Raw genomic sequence first — 18,880 nt, 5'->3', positions numbered from 1 at the left:
TGGGACCTAAACGAACACACATATGCACTTATACAAAGCATCTCCTTTTCCACTCCTCTGTTGATGGGAGATGATAAAGCATCAAGATTGCGCCTCAACAGAGGTTTGTGTCAGTCACAAGGTGATACTTTCCTTGTGGTCTTACAGTCAACACAGACTCCAGAAGTGGGTGTGGTCCCCCTACCCCTCACAAAGCAAGCTGTACTGTGCTGTCTAAGTCAGATCTGGAAAGTTCTATCTACCTGTCTGGAATCAGAGTCTGACCAATCTTGTGGATGGTGGGCAGAACCCCTAAGGCTGCTCCCCCGCTGCAAGCCTTCCAGAAGTTCCTGGTTTCCTTCTTCTTCTGTTTGTTTGTTTTTGTGACAAGGTGTTGCTCCTGGAACTAGTAATCCAGGCAGGATTCCTACAACTTCCTACCACTGCCTCTCCCTGCTGTGATTTACAGCTGAAGGGCCCCAGGCCTGATCTTTCTCTGAACTTCTTATAAATCAGGGCTCCTATAGTCCAACGGATGACCGTGTTCGATTAATTTGTCCTATCAGATTACAGGGTGCAGACAAAGGACTTTCCTGGTTTATTGTAAAACCTATCATAAAGGCTGCAGATGAGGTATCGGGGCAAGGACAGAAGACCCTTCCTTGGCTTGCACCGTCCACAGCTTCCCACCTGTTTATCGGTGCAGGTCATCTGAGCCTGTCCTTTGAATTGCTGGGAGACTTGGTGAGTAAGGGCTATGGAAGCAAGTGTCCCAGCAGGCTGCTTGGCAGTCCTTCCTTACAGGCAACACTCTCCTGGAAAGAGAGGTATAACCTCCTATCTGTCAGGAAAGGTCAGAGAATTTCTTTATGGCCAGATAAAGGCAGGAGAACATTATGGTTTCTACAGTAGGCCTTGGATAAGGAGTTGTGGATCAACAACCATAGCCTAAAAACAATACACACATCCTACCCCAACACACAGCCACACGCTAGACTCTCTTGGTTCTATGGGACCTTGTGATGCAGGTCATCAACATGGGGTCTTTACCCTACATTCTTGCTACTTTCAAGGGAACTCCATGGCTGTCTCTGCTCTACAGCACACACAATATGACTGGTCAAACACTCATGTTTGACTATTCATGTTGACACAGACTAGAATTACCCTGGAAATCGAGGGTTAGAGTATCTATATGTGTGTTAGACATTTTAAATCTTGTTTTATGTTTTAAAACAAGTCTCGCGTAGCCTGGGGCAGCATCAAAGTTCTGATTCAATTGCCTCCGGCTCTCAAGTGGTAAGTTTATGTGTGTTTCCCTCCATGTCTGGTACATAGTAGAAATTTTTGACTCAACAAAACCACCAAATAAGACCATTAAAGAAAAATCAGTGTGATTTCATTTTTTCAAAAAGAAAACAATTTATAAAAAATGAAACAAGTATTCAGTACATAATAGGAAGAATTAGGACTCTCTCTTTACAGAGGTGAGAGAGGGATGTGGTGTGCGTGTCATCTCAGCACTGAGAGGCAGAGGCAAGAGGATCTCCAAAAGTAGGTGGCCAGGCCAGAACCAGATTCCAGGCCAGTCATGGCTATCCAGCTAGATCCTATCCCAGATGGAATTACAAAACACAAACAGGCTGGGGATGATGAATACCTGCTTAGCTTGCAGAAGGCCAAGTGCCACAAGGCACCAGGCCTGGTGCTGGGTGCCTGTAAAATGGGAAATTTAAGGTAATCTTCAGCTCCACAGTGAGGCCAGCCGGGGACACATGAAGTGTTGCCTCAAGCAAGAGCAGTGTGTGTGCTTTCTTCAGTGCATAGGTGAGGAAAACAGATCAGAGAGATAAGGAATCAGGAAGAGAAGCAAGCACGGCATCTGGCTGTCACCATTAAATAAAACAAATGTTGTGGCTTTAAAGTGGATTTTTAACTTATTGGAAATAGCAGAGTAGCAGAGTGTCGTCTTTAAAATGTAGCATGGTGGTACAGCCATAGGCAGAGATGGGGTTTGCCTAGGCTACCTAGTGAATTCTGGACCAGTCTGGGCTACAGAGTGAGATCCTGGTCTGGTCTACTGTGGTTGGGCAGCTTTTCTTTTTTCTTTTTTGTTGTTGAAAGTTTAACCAACTTGTAACCAAGTATAGTGGCTCACACATGTACTCCTAACATTTGGGAGGTGGACAGGGGAGACAGAACGGTAAAGTCCAGGCTAGCCTGAGCCACATGAGATCCTGTTTAAACACACACACAGACCCATAAACGCAAACAAAAAAACACCCTACAAGAACAAAGAAACCTCAGTGACTTGTATTTAAGAATGTCACTTCCCTTGAAGCTCCATCCGTACAATGGCTTAGCACATGGCACTTAGACTGACATCACCTCTTCCTCCTAGGAAAGACTAGAAATACCCTAGAGCGATGACATAGGGATGTAAGTGAACTGTTTTTATTCTATTATTTTTTTCATGTCAAGCATTTAAATTCTAAATAGATGACCTCATAAAAGGTACAGAAGTATCCCTGGAATGAGGATGGGAGAAGGTACTCAGAGGATGGCGCTGAGCCACGTTTGTTTCTGAGGCGCTGTGAGGTCACCGGAGGCAGGACTGCGTTTTCGAACAGACAGCAGTTAATCTCTATAAGCAGAACACCTAAGCTCAGGGAACTGACCGCTCACCCTCTCTCCCCAGCTGCCCTCCCCCATGATGCCCTCCCCCACCTCCCGCCTGCCCAGGAGGCTCTGCTCTGCTGTTTCCCTTGGGAAAAATCTCTGGGTGTAGTTTGTTTTGGATCATTGCAGAAACTTCTAGGCTAGCAGAGTGAGCACCTGTAATACCCTCAAAACCAACCAACCAAAAACCAAAACCACTTTAATTTGATGTTCAGGGGTAAATGAGCTCCTGGTTTGGGCAGAGTACCATGCGTTTGGCTGAGAGGTTGGTGTTGAAAATGAACATCTTCTCCTTTTGACACCACTTCCTCTGGAGCAAGGAAACTCCTTGTTCCTCTCAGGACTCGCCTCCTCTTCCTCTCTCCCCTTTCCCGTCTTCCTCCTCAGGAGTGGCAGCCTGATGATAGCTTTTAAAGACCCGCGCTCTTGGGGGAAAACACTGAGGAGAAAGTAGATTACAAGGTGAGAGAGCCTCACAGTCTGCCTGTGCTGTCTGAATTCTGCTCCCCCTCCAGCCCAAGAATGTCTCCCTGGCCTTCCCAGTCGGCTTCCTCCACATTCAAACCCGCTCCTAGAACCACGTTGTGTGTAAAGTACTTCAGGCACTGCAGTCATATGTGGGTTTTCTTGGAAAGCACATTGAAGTTTTCATCCACATATTTTACATGAGTCACAGGATGCTATTTAAATTGTGTGGGGTGACTGGGTGAGGCAGGGTGGGGTGGGAGCCATTAAAGAAAAATCAAAACTCAACAAAAGCTCATCTTGGCCTTTCATGGCAACCGTCTGTGGGACTGCGTGTCCTGTGGCCAGCAGGCAGGACTTGAAAAGCAGGTACTTGTGCCCTCTCTGGGAACCAGCCCAGTGAGCTGACCGACTGCCACTGTGCAGATTCACCCGAGTACAGCCCTGAAAGCTCGTAACCATCCGGGTAGCTTTAACTGCCGACCAGACACAGCCATTTGCCTGAGATTTACTTTTATAAACATTGTAGTTAAAAGAATGTATACTCATAACTCCATCATTCAGTTTCTTCTGTTTGAGAAGGGAAGGGGCAAAGGCAGCAGTGTTGACGTTTAGCCTCATCTAGTGTCTGGGTCTGGAGGCTAGTGAGAGTTGGACAGGGATGTGACTCAGTTGTCAGGCCCTGAGTTAGATCCCTAATGCTGCATAAGCCAGAGGGGGAGGGGAGGGGGAGGGGGAGAGGAGGGGGAGGGGGAGGGGGAGAGGAGGAAGTGGGAGGTCAGGAGCTGCTAGAGTTTCACATCAGCCTTTGTTACAAATCGAGTGGGAGGTCAGCCTTGACTACTGCCTCAGACCAAAAAAAAAAAAAAAAAAAAAAAAGGAGGCTGATTTCTACAGCCATTAAGAATTCTTAATTGCCGGGCGGTGGTGGCGCGCATCTTTAATCCCAGCATTTGAGAGGCAGAGGCAGGCGGATTTCTGAGTTCGAGGCCAGCCTGGTCTACAAAGTGAGTTCCAGGACTATACAGAGAAACCCTGTCTCGAAACCACCCCCCCCCAAAAAAAAAGGAATTCTTAATTAACAATTAAGTTTTGTCATAATCTACTTCCCAAGTGTTCATTGCTTGGTTTTGCTGCCCAAATCTGGGCACGCCTGCGGTGTTGGTTGTGTGTGACTGGATCATTTGTTAGATGTGGTGTTCATTCCCACTCCCTCAAAACGAAGCAAATCCAAACAAACAAACAATATAAACCAGCTCTGTAGGGAGATGTGGTCAGACTTTAATTAGGCAGAGGCAAGCTGGTTGCCTGCTGTGGTGATGGCAGCCACCAGAAGTATTTCACACAAAGCAGCTTTTTATAGAACTGCACCCCTCCAAGGCAGACTGACTGGAGAAGCAGGAGGGTGTGGAGGAGAGACAAGTGAGTAAGCCACACCCCTCTGCCGTAGCCATCTGACCCATCTAAACGCCCTGCAGGGCAAGGAGGGCTGCAGCCTTTGGGGTCTGAGATCCTGACTAAAATGAGCTACTTTTGTGGACAGCAGGGAGCTGAGCCCAGCGTTTGACATGGCTTGAAGCCTGAGGTCTGTGACTCCATCCATCTCACACAACTGGGCTACCACAGCAAGAGCAACCAAATGTCAAGCCAGCAGGCCACTGGAAACCCTTACATAATTGTAGCAGGTTTGGGTTTCCTCTGGTTCAAGTTTTCTTGCCTCTGTCATGATCAAACGATTTGGAGAAAGGCATAGAATTTCAGAGGAGAATCTGCATGATGGCACACAATGAGGCCATTCTTTTCCAGGCTCACAGGAGCTCTGAGTCGGCCTTCTCCTCTGGCTTGACTACAAGGCTCCATTTAAACTGAACCAACCTCACAGACTTAACTGATCCAGGAGGGACTCAGTGGGAACGGCCAGCTACTGTAGCTCTTTTTCCTTTTTTGATAAGGGGACAGAACACAATGGGCTTTACAGTTCTTAAATGACTCTGTTCTTTGGTTCTGTTTGAGATGTGATGCTCATATGGCCTTTGGATCGTAATAAAATTTTATGTGGCCCGATTATACTTTTAAAAAGTTTCAACACATACAGTGTGGACCCCTTCCCTTTTGAATAAAACTTTTAAAAGAATATTTTTTAAGAATTTTAATTTTTTTGTGATGAGTGTTTTGACTGTGTGCATATTTGTGCACCTGTGTGTTCCTAGTACCCACAGAAGCCAGAAGAGGGCATTGAATGCCCCAGAACTGGACTTACTGATGGCTGTGAGCTACCATGTAGATGCTGGGAACTGAGCCCAGGTCCTCTGCAAGAGCAACAAATGCCATTGACCTTGGAGCCACCTCTCTAGCCTCTGTTTTATTTGTTTATTATTTCTTGTGAGTATCTGTATATCTATCTATCTATCTATCTATCTATCTATCTATCTATCTATCTATCTATCTGTTATATATTCTTCTGAGACTCTGTGCAGCCCTGTTCAATCTCAAACTCTTCAGCAGAAGATACCCTTGACCATTTTGATCCTCCTGCCTCTACGTCCCAAATGCTGGGATTATAGGCTTGTTGACATTTTTTATTTGTGAGGAGTTATTCTGATATCACTTTGACACTGAGTTTCTGTAGTTGGGCTTTTGGGGTTCTTTTCATTCCCTTAAATGTTACATAAATGAAATGTCCCAGTGAAGTTGGCTGGGCAATTAGCGTTGTAGAAGTGACCAAGTTGCTAGTACGACTCTGTTGGTGGCAGTGAGCAGCTAAGACAGCAGTTCTAAACAGACATCCTGCATATCAGATATTTATATTAAGATTCATAACAGAATCAAAATAATTTTATGGTCGGGGTCACCACAGCATGGGAAGTTGTATGAAAGGGTTGCAGCATTAGGGAGGTTAAATGCTACTGACCTAGGAGGTGGGGGAATCCTGACATTGGTAGAATCCCAAATGTGGGGCATACCCACTCTTTCCTTTAAAAAGGTCACATTGCTCTTTGGAGCTGAACTTGAGAATGGTTCTGAGCTTTAGGAATCTCCGGGATGCTTGCGAAAACTGCAGGTACCTCAGTCCTACCCGTATCAGTTCAAGGATAAGGGCTTGAGATTTTTCTAGTTAAGGAACATCTGGTTGATTCCAGTTGTTGGCTCTTTGGCCATTGTGAAGAGAAAGTGAATGCCATAAAGGGATGTTGGGGGTACCTTGCCTCCCAGGTGAACAGGGACCCGGTTTGGTAAGAGTGACCCTCAGTGCGGTCCCCATAGGTGCAGGAGGGCGCCTTCTCATGCTGCGTTGCTTCCATCTGGAGCAGGCTGGCCTCTTCAACCCAAGTTCCCAGGAACACTCCTTACCTGTGGCCGGCCTGGGCTGTTGATTGCCATCTCAGGCCCACCCAATCCTGTAATTAGAATTTCAGAGTGGTTGTTATCAGCAGTAATTAATCCAAATGCACTCCTCTATCTTCTCTATCCAGTTGCCTACCCCATTAGGGCTTTGCAATTGTTAGAAACAAAGGCCTTTTTCAGAAGGACTCCCAATTAGAAATGGGTCCTGGGTGCCTCCGGGGAGTTGCAATGCTTTCCTTGGTAGGAGGATGAGATTTTTTTTCCCTTGAAAATCCTGGATGTGATGGTGGGGGCAGATAGGGGAGATATTCCTGATGAAAGCGCTCAGGTTCACAGCAGTGTGCCTGAGGAGGGCTCCTGTGAGCTCTGTTGTAGAATGGGCTCCCTGACTTTGCCTCATGAGAACTTTCAGTTGGCAGGTTCCCTGAAGCCCTAGTTCTGGGAAGTGGAATAGGGGTCACCCCCCAAGTGCCTTCTCACAGAGCTTCTTAGACCCATCTAAAACCAAGAGTCCCTGCATTTATCTTTCTTAGCCAGGAGTCTCTTCAGCTCTTACACTCCTGCTGTGCTCTGCAGGGGACACTGGGTGATCTTTTCTCTCCTCTGACAAGGTCTCTAGCTGAGGTTCTATTAACAAAATAGAGCCCTATAAGAACACACATGCACCTTAATAAAGTTTTATGTGGCTTAGGACTGGTCAAAAGTCGGATCCAAAACACCCCATGTGGCTTTACAGCTGGGTAAAGAGTGAGTGTTTGTTCAGGTAAAGGAGTGGACAAAGGGATTCTGATTCCGTGGTTAGAGACTAGGAAATGAGCAAGGCTTCTGGGTAGGTTCTTCTGTCTGGGTCCCTGTCTTCAAAGCTAAGATACCTTACCTCAAAGCTGAGATATCTCCTGTGTGTCTCAGGATACCTACTGCAGAGGGTCTTGTGACCTGCTTCTAGGAAAGGCAGAAAACTGTTTTATAGCCTTCTAGGAGGGGGAGAAGGGGAGGCCAGGGAAAAGCCAGGCAAACCTCCTGCCTCAGTTGTTCTTAAGGTACTGTATGGTGGGATTATGGGTCCCTAGATCCACCATTTCCAAATTGGTTCATTTTAGGAACAAAGCCAACACAGTCCAACTGTTGTCTTGATCAGAAGTAGTCATCTAAATGTGTCCCTTTCAGGAGTGTGTTCCAGAGAACCTAGAACTGAAAAAGAAGATCTTTGCCCAGCTGGACCGCATTGTGGATGACCGGGTCATCCTAAGCAGCTCCAGCTCTTGTTTGCTGCCTTCCAAGCTGTTCTCGGGCTTGGCTCATGTGAAGCAGTGCATTGTGGCTCATCCTGTGAGTATATTGTTTGTTCGTTCCCTTGTGGTCATGGAGATCAAACCCAGGTCCTATCACATGCTAGGCAAGTACCAAGTCGCACTCCAGCCCCAGGGAGGGTGGGAAGTTTGGCACCTGATCATATCTCATTCTTTTTTAGGGGCAATAAATTGCACCGGATCTGCAAGTATCTCAAACCACTTTATTGAGGTATAATCCACATACCACACAATCTGTTAGTCAATATTGTACAACTTGATGTTTTTTTAGACACTTAGGATTATGCAATATCATCATTAAAGAAAAGGAATAGGATCCAAAATTCTTTGGAATTTTATCTGTGAGTCTAAGGTGTCATGGCATAAAACAAACTGTATTTACTGCTTTAACCCTCCAGGTACTTATCATGTGGTATAGGGCTAGTTGCTGGGTTAGCAGTCATTAGAGCAGAAGTACTGTATTAAATATCCATGTGGGCTGGGGGTTGAGGGGGGGTGCTTCATTAAATGTCCACGTGGGCCGGGCTGGGGCAGGAGGTGCGGCTGGGTAGACAAGGTGTGTGCTTTGCAAGCGTGAGGGCCTGGGTTTGAATCCCTAAGAATAGTAGTGTGTGCTTCTGTCATCCCAGAACTCCTACAGGGAGATAGGAAGTAGAGACAGGAGAACCCTGAAGCCTAAGGACCAGTTCACCCTATGTATGAAGCCACAGAACCTTCTCTCAAACAAGGCAAAGACAGACACCCAAGATTGGCCTCTGACCTCCAAATGTGACCATAGCACAAGTGCATCCACACACAGAGGAACCTGCTTGAGCTTACATGTGCACGTGTGCACACATGTGCACATGCACAGGCACACACACACACACACACACACAGAGAGAGAGAGAGAGAGAGAGAGAGAGAGAGAGAGAGAGAGATGTCATGCAGGAGTTTGTAGATATGTCACTTGCTTTGTGTTATTCACAGTAGGATCAGATCTGTTAAGATGCAGATCTGATGGGTGTCACTGTCAAAATTCTGATTTAGGGTGTCTGAGCTGAAATCATCTTTCCCTGATGTTCCTTTCACCATCCACTGTAATTGACTAAACACATTTCTTCACCGGAAGCACCTTATGTGGTGAGCTGGGCCACAGGCTCTCATTAGCGGGTGAGGGAGGGCTCAGCGAGTCTTTCTGAGGTTAACGTGTCTGTGAATGATGCTGGAGTCCTGACTGTGAACTCAGCATGACCATGAAGAACCAGGACAGCCTGTTTGGGTGGGAAAGCTAATTTAGCTCCAGCCATGATAAATATGATGGCCTATTGTGCATAATTACTAGCCAAAAACTACATAGAGGAACAGGGCCAGCCTGGCTAGGTTGATGAGATCTGTGCTGGGAGCTGAGGTATTGCATAAGCCAAGGCCATAGGGCAGGAGCAAGCAGGACTATGTGGGATGGGGTCATGATGACGTCACTGGGAGAGCCCACACACTGAGGCAGGAGTGCAGGAGGAGGTTGGAAGATTAGAGAATATAGAATGGACATCTGTGTTAGCTACTTTTCTTGTTGATTTGGCCAAACCGACAGGAAGCAAATAAAGGGAAGATGGGGGAGGATGGGTTCATTTTAGCTCTAGGCTTGAGGGGATAGCTATCATGGCAGAGAAAACAAGGCGGAGGGAAGCAGAGAAGAGCTGGAGGCAGGGTCAGCTACGAACTGCAACACCCATTATGTAGTGACCCACTCTCTCCTCTGAGAAAACATAATGGTTCCACAGCCTTCCAGAACAGCACCAGCAAGAGGGGACCAAGTGTTCAAACACAAGCTAGTTAGTGGCTTTCTTTTTCTTTTTTTCTTGATATCATATATAATATATATGTTATATATGCATATATATATTTGACATACTCCACTTATGTGTTATGGGTGATTGTTTGAATATGTGTCTATGTACTACATGTGTGTCTGGTGTCCGCAGAGGCCAGAGGAGGAGTCAGATCCCCCAGAACTGGAGTTACATGTGATTGTGAACCTTCATGTGGGTGCTGGGAATCAGACCTGAGTCCTCTGGAAGAGCAGCTAGTGCTCTCAACTGCTGAGCTGCCTATCTAGCTTCACAGGACATCTATCCAAACCACAGCAGTATTCCTTAGCCAAAAAGCTTGGGACTAGGAGTATTTCAGAATTTACATAGTTGTTACCAGTTGAACAGTCTTAATGCAAAACCCCCCTGAATCTGAAAAGCTCCAAAATTTAGATTTTTGAGCACAGTGTCAGAGCTCAAAACATTTCAGATATCCAGAACATGCTGGGGATGGTGAAGCCCCACCAGTCATGTTCTAGAGGATCATGAGAGTTACTCTGAAGAACTGTGTGATCTTAGGTACACAGCAGCATGGCACATTGGAAATGCTGCTGTGTGGGAATAATGGCCTCCTGCAGTTTGGACCTCCACAATGCAGTACATAGGGCTGTATTTGAAAGGCTGAGGGGCTCAGGGCTGGGGTGGGGAGCATGGAAAGTTTTCTTCCAAAGAAGAGCAGTTGAGAGGAGGTGCCAGATGGGTCAGTGTGAAGAAAAGGGGTGATTGACTGGACACCCACCAGACACATGCAGTCCACACTCCATGGTTTGCTCTATTGTGAGATACAGTGGAAAGAAAGACAATGAATCATCAGAGGCACAGGCGCAGAACCAAAAGAACATAGACTAGAAATGGCCGCCATCATGTACAAAATGCACACGTGACCTTAGAGCCAAGGGGACACTAACTGAGGCTGTGACATTCTCTTTTCCTGTGATAGGCAGATGACAAATGCACACACACACACACGCACACGCACACGCACTCACACCCCTCTGTAAACAGTCACTGGCTACTGCAGAGGAAGGCATTTGCTTGTATAAAGCCACTGGTTTCTAATCAGTTGTTTTGCATTTGAGTTAGATCAAACAGGAACACCACTTAAACCAAAGACTTCAGAAGTTACTTGTACAGTTTCAAGAAGACTTTCCCACCTTGTTTAGGCAAAGATGAACAGCAGAAGACAAGTTCAGTTGATAAACGGCTTTCCTAGTACAAATGAAGAGGCCCTGGATTTGATCTCTAACAACGTATGAAATTGATGTGTGTGTATGTGTGGGGGTGGGGGCGGGGGCAGGTAGCACGGGCATGGAACCCAGCTTTCAGGAAATGGAGGCGGGGGATCTTAGGGGCTGGAGGTCACCTTCAGCTGCATGGTGTGTTTGAGGCCTGCCAGGTTTTATGAGACCCTCACTGAAACGTAAAATAAATACTGAAGGCACAATGTACCTGGACACAGGACGGGGAGGACCAGAGATGGATCTGGCCTGAAAGTGCCCTCCATGAGGACTGCTTTCATGACACCAGAGCACGACATACAAGACATGAAGGGAGAGAAGCAAACAACAGTCCTACCTGGCTATGATACATAACTGTGAGCCACCATAGTAACCCGCACTGCACGATAATCCCAAGGTTGCAGTGGGGGCCCTCATATGTTGGCAGCAGCTAACAGCTGTCTAATTGGGCATTGACCTGCTCAACAAAAGGGAAATTATGCCTGGTACTGGAAAGTCAAGGTGAAGGAAGTCATGGATCATGGAGGAAATCCTATTACCACCGCTTTACTAATACTAATTCAGCACAATTTCTAGCTACACTCTAAATATTTCCCTTACACTCACCGGTAAGTGCAGGTTTCACCCCTTATCAAAGAAACTTCTCCTTGCAACAGACAGAGACTCTTAAAATCACAGCCAATTAAAATGTAGAGAACAAGAGATCATGTGGAGCCCAGTCTCAATGAATATATCTATAACACAACTGCACCTAAGGCTCCGGGATCCTCATGGAAGAGGGGCAGCCAGAGAAACAAGAAGTCTGCTGGGACATCGTGTTTCCTAGAAATGTCGGAGACACTACAGCCATAAAGCTTTTCAGGACCTAAACATGGACTTGAACAAAGATGGCACCCATAGATATATACTAACAGGGAAGGGGAAATCTCACCGAGCCTCAACCCCAGACAAAGAACTGCAGGTAACTAAGGAATGCTGACAGAGGGAGAAAGGGTTTTTCCTAAAGAAGTGGCCCTCATTTGATTATCCAACACTAGGTGGTCAGCCCTGAAATATTAATAATTACATCCATATGAGTAACATTATATGGACAGAGGATGTTGTATTTAGGAATATAGTAAAACCACGAAGAGGAGGCTGTGAAATTGGGTACATGGGAATGGTTGAAGGGAGGAAAGGGAGAGATGGTCTAATTATATTTTAATTAAAAAATTATTAAAGAACAAAAATATTTTAAACATCACAAACTAAAGCATAATACCAAACTTCTCTAGAATTAGCTGCAGTGATTCACCCCTGTAATTCCAGGACTAAGAATGCTGAGGCAGGAGGATCATTTATAAGTTCAAAGCTGACATGCGGCTATAGAGTAAGACTTTAATCTCAAAAACAAACAAACAAGTAAATAAAAAAATAGAAGCCCAAGTTGATCTCTGGGTTCAGGCTGTATCTTAGTTATAGAACAATTACCCAGCCTACAAAAGGTCTCAGTCCTAGCAGGACATAAGAGTATACATGCACATGTGCATACACACATACACACACATATACACACACATACATACATATATACATATACACACATACATTAACATACACATACATGCATATATACACACACACATATATACACACACATACATATATACACACATACATATACACATACATATATACATACACACATATACACACATACATACACATATATACATACACATATATACACACACATACATACATACACACACACAGAGAGTTAATTTTTTGTTTTTATAAGTTTTTTGTTTTTGTTTTTGTTTTAGCCAAAATTGAGTTAACTAAAGTAGATCAGATTGCCAAAGTTGGATCTTTGGATTTTGTCACTGCAGGGCACGTAGGGGAGTAGGTGTAGCATCTTGAATAATTTGGACAGTCCTAAATATTCAAGAGTCCTTCCAAGTCTTTGAGAGTCTACATTTTCTCCCAGCCCCACAGACCGGACCAGAGTGGCTGAGCTCTCACCTCCTCAGCCCTGTGGTCCTCTGGGATCTTTGCTTGCACAGGAAGCCTGGTCATGCCCCTGCAAGGCCCTGGCTCAGTGGATATTTATCACGCAATAGGTTATGGCCTCCACCTCCACACAGGGATGCTTGAGCCAGCGTGTTAGGACAGCTCCGTTGTTCTCAAGCACGGTTTCTGCACAGGCAGGGTCGAATTTCTGGTCACCTCTGCTCCAGGGTGAATGGAAGGTATTGAGAAGTGGGCGTGTGCTGTCAGCACAGAGGCCTCAGATGGGCTTTAGCACGGGGCTTCCTGGACTGCCCCGTGAGAGGCTGCGGAAGATCTGCTACAGGGAGCTGCACAAAGGGGTGTGTGTGGGGGGGAGGTGTTCATGCACCTGCCTTCCCAGTTATAGTGTTTCTTGCCCTCAGATGTATTTTATATCAACTTTTCTTCTTGTGGGAGGAAGACAGAGTTGGTATGTATAGGGGGTAGCTTTAGAGAGACTTGCATGATGGGGTGGGGCCTTGTTCCAATGTACAGTGTCAACTGTCCCACCCAAGCAACAGAACATTGTACCCGTTTTGGTCCCACTTTTAAAAATGTAGCCTCCATTTTCTTTCTTGATCTGTGAAGGAATCAAGGTGTCTGGTGGAACCTATGGTGCCTCTTGGTGCTTTGTTCTGTAGGCTAGGTAGCTTAGATGGAGACCACAGATGCTGGGGTGGACACAGGTTCCTTATCAGCTGCTGGGCATCTCTTTATGGAAGTAGATAAGGGCCTGATTTCTTGCATAGTGTCTGTGGTCACTGCCACCAGGTGTCCTCCTTTATGTTAGGAAAGGGCTGTACCAACGAGCTCCACACCCAACTCTCTTGTTCTGTAGGGTCTTGCCAAAAAAATCCAAGTTGTCTCAAGCTTGAGACCTCCTGCCTCAGCCTGTTGGGAGCTGGGATGAAAGGCCAGATCCCTGTGCCTTTTCTTGGTGGGGAGGTACTAATTTCTGGTTGGACACCAAATTAGTCCCATTGATTTACACCCTTGGCTGAGGGAGCCCTGGTGTGCTGCACACATGTGCTTCCGGATATCCTGGCACCTGGCTGGAGGAGGGCTGGAATCAGGACATGTTTATCTGAGGGTCTTCAGTTTGCTTCCCAGGAAGCTTGAGAGGATGGACCCCTATGGCCTGTGGGTGGATGACTGTCCTGCAGTGTCTGGAAACCATGGCCCCATTACCTAGGAGGGGAAGGAGACATCTGTGCCAGTTACCAGGAAATCACTCTGCCTTAGTCAGACCCATGAGAAGAATACCCGGTCAGGCAGGCAGGCGTAGAAGTGGTGTCACCATCTGAAGCCGGCTTCCTCTGTCCTCTGGGACATTTTGCACTCCCCTTTCCTCAGTTTACTGCATGGCCCAGGGCACTATCGCTGCTATTTCACATTGCAAACAGGGACTGACTTCAATGTCAGAGGTCAAGTGCTGTGGACTAAGTAACAACATCCTTCCTGGAGAGCTCTTCCTGTAGCTTGTGGATAATGTAAGAGCAGGTGGGTTCAGGTCCAGGAGGTCTGAAGAGTGCCATATTTGACAGCTGTACCACATTTTTTTTTTTTTTGGTAGAGGGGGCACTAGGTCTCATTATACAGCCCTAGCTGATCTGGACTCTGTGTAGACCAGGCTAGCCGCAGAGGCCTACCTACTTCTGCCTCCTGAGCGTTGGGTGCTGGGATTAAAGGCCTGAGCCACCATGCCCAGTGCCATCGCACAACTTTTATACTGGCTATGGGAAATCACACCAGCATTTTTAGCTAGAGGTAGGGGAGGTGTTTGGAACACTGTAATTTCTGATTTTAGTTTGTTTGTTTGTTTGGCTTTTATCTGTGATAACATACACCTACCATCGAGGTGACCACTTTAAGCATCCTAAGGAGGTGGCTCAGAGGCATTAAATGCTTACACCTATGTGCTTTTCCTGATTACCCATCTTGAAAACCTTCCCTCCCTGAAGGAAGTGTAACATCAGTTCCCTCTCCAGTCCCCACCACTGCACACCCTGTGATGTAGTAGCACAATAAAATGTCTCCATGCTATTAGGAGATGCACGTCTGCTTTTTCTGCTTGTGGTGCAGAGACTTGGAGCCCAGCTTCTCCAGTCTGCACTGAAGTACAGTTCATCTGATGTGGGTGTGCTTCCAGTGTTGTATGACCCTAACGTTCTTATTTGAGTAATTTTATATTTGTGTGCTTGGTGTATGTGCATCCACACATGCTGAGGTCAGTCGTAAGACAGCTTTCGGGAGTTGGTTCTCTTCTCCCAATCTGTGGGTCCTTGGGATTGAATCCCAGTTGTCAAGCTTGGCAGCAAGGACGTTTACCCCCGATCCATCTTACTAGCCCCCATAATCTTGACTTTTAAAAAGGTCATAAGTAGTTTTTACAAGAATCTGGCAGGAGACAGCTGATTAGAATAGGACATTGGTTTATATAAATTATTCATTTAGAGTTGAGTCAGGGATATAGCTCAGTGGTAGACTATTTGCCTAGCGTGAGTGAAGCTGTGGGTTCAGTCCCCAGTACTAAAAACAAAACAAAAAAAAGTGTGGGGCAGTGATGGCACACACCTTTAATCTTAGCTGTCACGAGGCAGGCGGATCTTTGAGAGTCAGGGGCCAGCCTGGTTTCAGAGCGAGTTTCAGGACAATGAAGGCTACACAGAGAAACCCTGCCTCAAAAACCCAACCAACCAACCAACCAACCAACCAACCAACCAATCAAAGCAAAACAAAAAACCACAGACCCATCCTTGTAATCCCAGAACCCAGGAAGCTGAGAAGGAGGAATCTCTGTTAGCTTGAGACCAGTCTGAACTACATAGTGAGTTTCCTATCAACAGTTGATTTTTAAAACCAAATAAAATAAAATACAATTTAAAATAACATTAAAATCATAAAGCATATCTTTGAGTAAACCAGTTGCCTTTTTGAAGTGGTACCTTTCACACACACACACTCACATGCACACACAGTGTGCCCGAGCACAAGCACACATACACACATGCATACACACACACACACACACACACACACACACAAGCATGCACACACAGGAGCATGACACACACACACAGTATTAGAAGTCATTGTGGAGGATAGCTGTGTGACCATCTACAGTCATCACTGTGTACAGAGTAAAAGCCATTGAGGGACTTTTCCCACAGACCAGACTGGCATAGTACGGGCTCATTAGGTACTACTAAGCCTGTGTTTTCTTGGGATCTTTGGTACTTCTTCATGGGAAATAGCCAAGGAACTAAGTGTGAACTGAGAAAAATCAGAACTGGGGGCCACACCACTGGGTTTCTCCTACCTTTAGCCACTCCAAGGTGTAAGGCTGCTGAGATGCTGTGTGGCCTGCTGATTTCCAGAACAGAATGGGACACGAGGTTGCCAAAGTAGGTGAGCTATACCAGGAGGAATCAGGGAAGAGCTAGGCTTTGGTAGGTTCTGTCTGTGGAGTGTTTTTGCTTACTCGGTTGGGAACTCACAACTCAAGCTAGTGTCTGTCCTCTGCCTCACCTTCCCAGGCTTTGGGGTGACGAGCAGGAGCCACCACCCCTGGCTTTTCTGTTCTTGTTCTTAACACAGGCACAGGAGAATGGCTGAGCCTGAGAAGACCAGCAAGGGAAAGTGGTTCCGGACAGTGGGAAAGGGTAAAGCTACATCAGTTATTGATGGAGAAACCTTGTCCTGAGGCGGTTGGAGCACTTTTATGGGTTCTCCATAAATGTAACAGGATGACAAGGGGCAACTTGTATGTTCTTTTCAAAAGCAAAACCATACAATTGTTTGTGTGCATTCCTTTCTGAAGACCTACCTTTGGATGTAGAATCTAGGGACCTTTCCAAAGTTGCCCACCCTTGTGCCACTTGACATAGGTGGATGGAGTGCGCCAGAGCAACACCTGGCCGTTGGTCATGGCCTTGACCCTCTTATTTTTCTCTCCCCTGTCCTAAGGTCAATCCACCATATTACGTCCCCCTGGTTGAGCTAGTGCCCCACCCAGAGACAGCTCCAGCCACAATGGACAGAACCTATGCCTTGATGAAGAAGATTGGGCAGTCCCCAGTGAGAGTCCTGAAGGAGATTGACGGCTTCGTCCTGAACCGCCTGCAGTACGCCGTCATCAGTGAGGCCTGGAGACTGGTGGAGGTTCGTGCCCTGTGTCCCTCCTTCCTTCCCTGTTCCTCCTGACCTCCATCCCACCTGTCTCCTCCCCTGTGTCCCTCCTTTCACTCTTCCTCCCTCTTTTCTACTCTCCCTCCCCTCTCCTTCCCTCCCTTTTTTCTTCTCTTCCTCCCTTCCTTCCTCCCCTACCTCCACGGCTGAGTAGGGCAGGAGTCACTTTCTGGGTCTCTGAAAGCTAGAGGACACTCAGGAGTCCTTGCTGTATTCTGGAGACCCAGGGCATTCCATTTGGAGACAGAATACAATATAGCAGTTCACTGTTTGAGAGACTCCCCTCTCTAATTTATTATTTGATAGCAAGGCACAATGAGAAACTCTCTCCAGCCCTTTGTACAAAATTATCTGTGGGTGACACGTTGCATTTTCCTACAGACAGATTTTTACTTCCTGGTGTCTAAAATTTTCAGGATGAAAAAGAATTGTTTTTATGCAAAGGAAACTTGTATTCCCTTAAAGGACTCGGTTTTATTTCAAGAACTGGGAAAAACCATGATGAATGCTAAACTTGTTAGTAAAAGGTTTGCCTTACATATGAGTAAGGAACATATATGTGTATGTGTGTGTATAATGAAATGTATACATGTGTGTACCATATATATCCATATACCTAGGATTTGCGCATTCAATTAATCATAGCTTAAAATACTTTAAAAATGCATTTTCTGAAGATGGACAGACTTTTGCTCTACCATCCCCTCAGCAGTACAGTGTAACTATGAGCACAGCACTTACATTGTGTTACTATTGCAGGCCATGTAGATTACCTAACATATGTATGCCTAACATATGTGGAGGCCGTGTGTGATGGCACACACCTATAGTCCCATCACTTGTGTAGTGTAAGCTGGGGGGCAGGAGTTCAAGGTCATACCTAGCTACATATTGTATTTGAAACCAGCTTGAGCCACATGAGAACCTGTTTCAAAACGAACAAGAAAAGAAGTATATAGAAGGTTATAGAAGGATTGCATAGGTTCTTCACAAATATTAAGCCATTTATGTAATAAATTTGACCACCTATCCATTGGTATCTCTGAGGGTCCTAGAACTACCTCATGGATGTGAAGGGTTCACTGTATAGATTTGGCCTCATCCTTTAATTATAGCATTTTACATATGAGAACACTCATGGCTGAATATGTTGTCATGAACATTGCTGTAAAGATCTGTCTGTCAGGAGAGGGCACAGAGGGGTCCCAAGGATATGGAGGTAAGGGCCACATAATCTAGGGGTCAGATCTTCAGCTCTTGACAAGCTTCGACATGGGTCAAGCATAAAGCAGCCACATACATAGAGGTAAAGTGTAGGAAGAATGCCCTTGTTTTTGGGTAAGGAGGGCAGCACTTGGCTCAGACAATCCACACTGGGTGTAGCCCCGCAGGTTCTTTCAGAAGACCCAGAACAGGAACCAGGAAGCCAGCTGCACCTCATCTTTTGTGGGTGTTTTATTTCCTGGCAGCATTTCCTCCAGACTTCAACAGGTGCGGATGATGTGTCTGACTCTCCCTGTTAGAGTCATCATGGGATCCCACTTACTGTGCACGAGGTGCTGTGCCGTGACTCAGTATTTAAATCTGCCTCCCACTCGACATCCACAAGATACGTGCCGGCATCTCACACTCCTTGCATGTTTTAGAAATCAATCAGTTTCAGGATGTTTTAAAAGAAATCCTGCATTTAAAAAACCCTTCTTGGAGGTCTTTTGAAAATACTAGAACAGAGATCTAGTAATAGACTCAAGGGAAAAAAACCAGTTCTACAGTGCAGCATAGAAAGAGTGGGGGT

The 18,880-nt window shown here is 46.0% G+C and overlaps 1 protein-coding gene across 1 annotated transcript in view; it reads left to right on the top strand.

Annotated features, from left to right (window-relative positions):
* Cryl1 (crystallin lambda 1) overlaps positions 1 to 18,880 on the top strand; it is a 132,134-nt gene that overhangs the window by 87,974 nt on the left and 25,280 nt on the right. The window contains exons 4-5 of the mRNA XM_021182253.2: positions 7,636 to 7,797; positions 16,864 to 17,058. Of these exons, the coding sequence (XP_021037912.1) occupies positions 7,636 to 7,797; positions 16,864 to 17,058 (357 nt within the window). The remainder of the gene's footprint in view (positions 1 to 7,635; positions 7,798 to 16,863; positions 17,059 to 18,880) is intronic.

The sequence above is a fragment of the Mus caroli genome, unplaced genomic scaffold (assembly GCF_978045245.1).
Source record: "Mus caroli unplaced genomic scaffold, Mus_caroli_1 scaffold_12, whole genome shotgun sequence".
Classification (NCBI taxonomy): domain Eukaryota; kingdom Metazoa; phylum Chordata; class Mammalia; order Rodentia; family Muridae; genus Mus; species Mus caroli.
The sequence above is the reverse complement of the archived record's forward strand: the minus strand, read 5'-3'. Positions and strand labels throughout refer to the sequence as shown.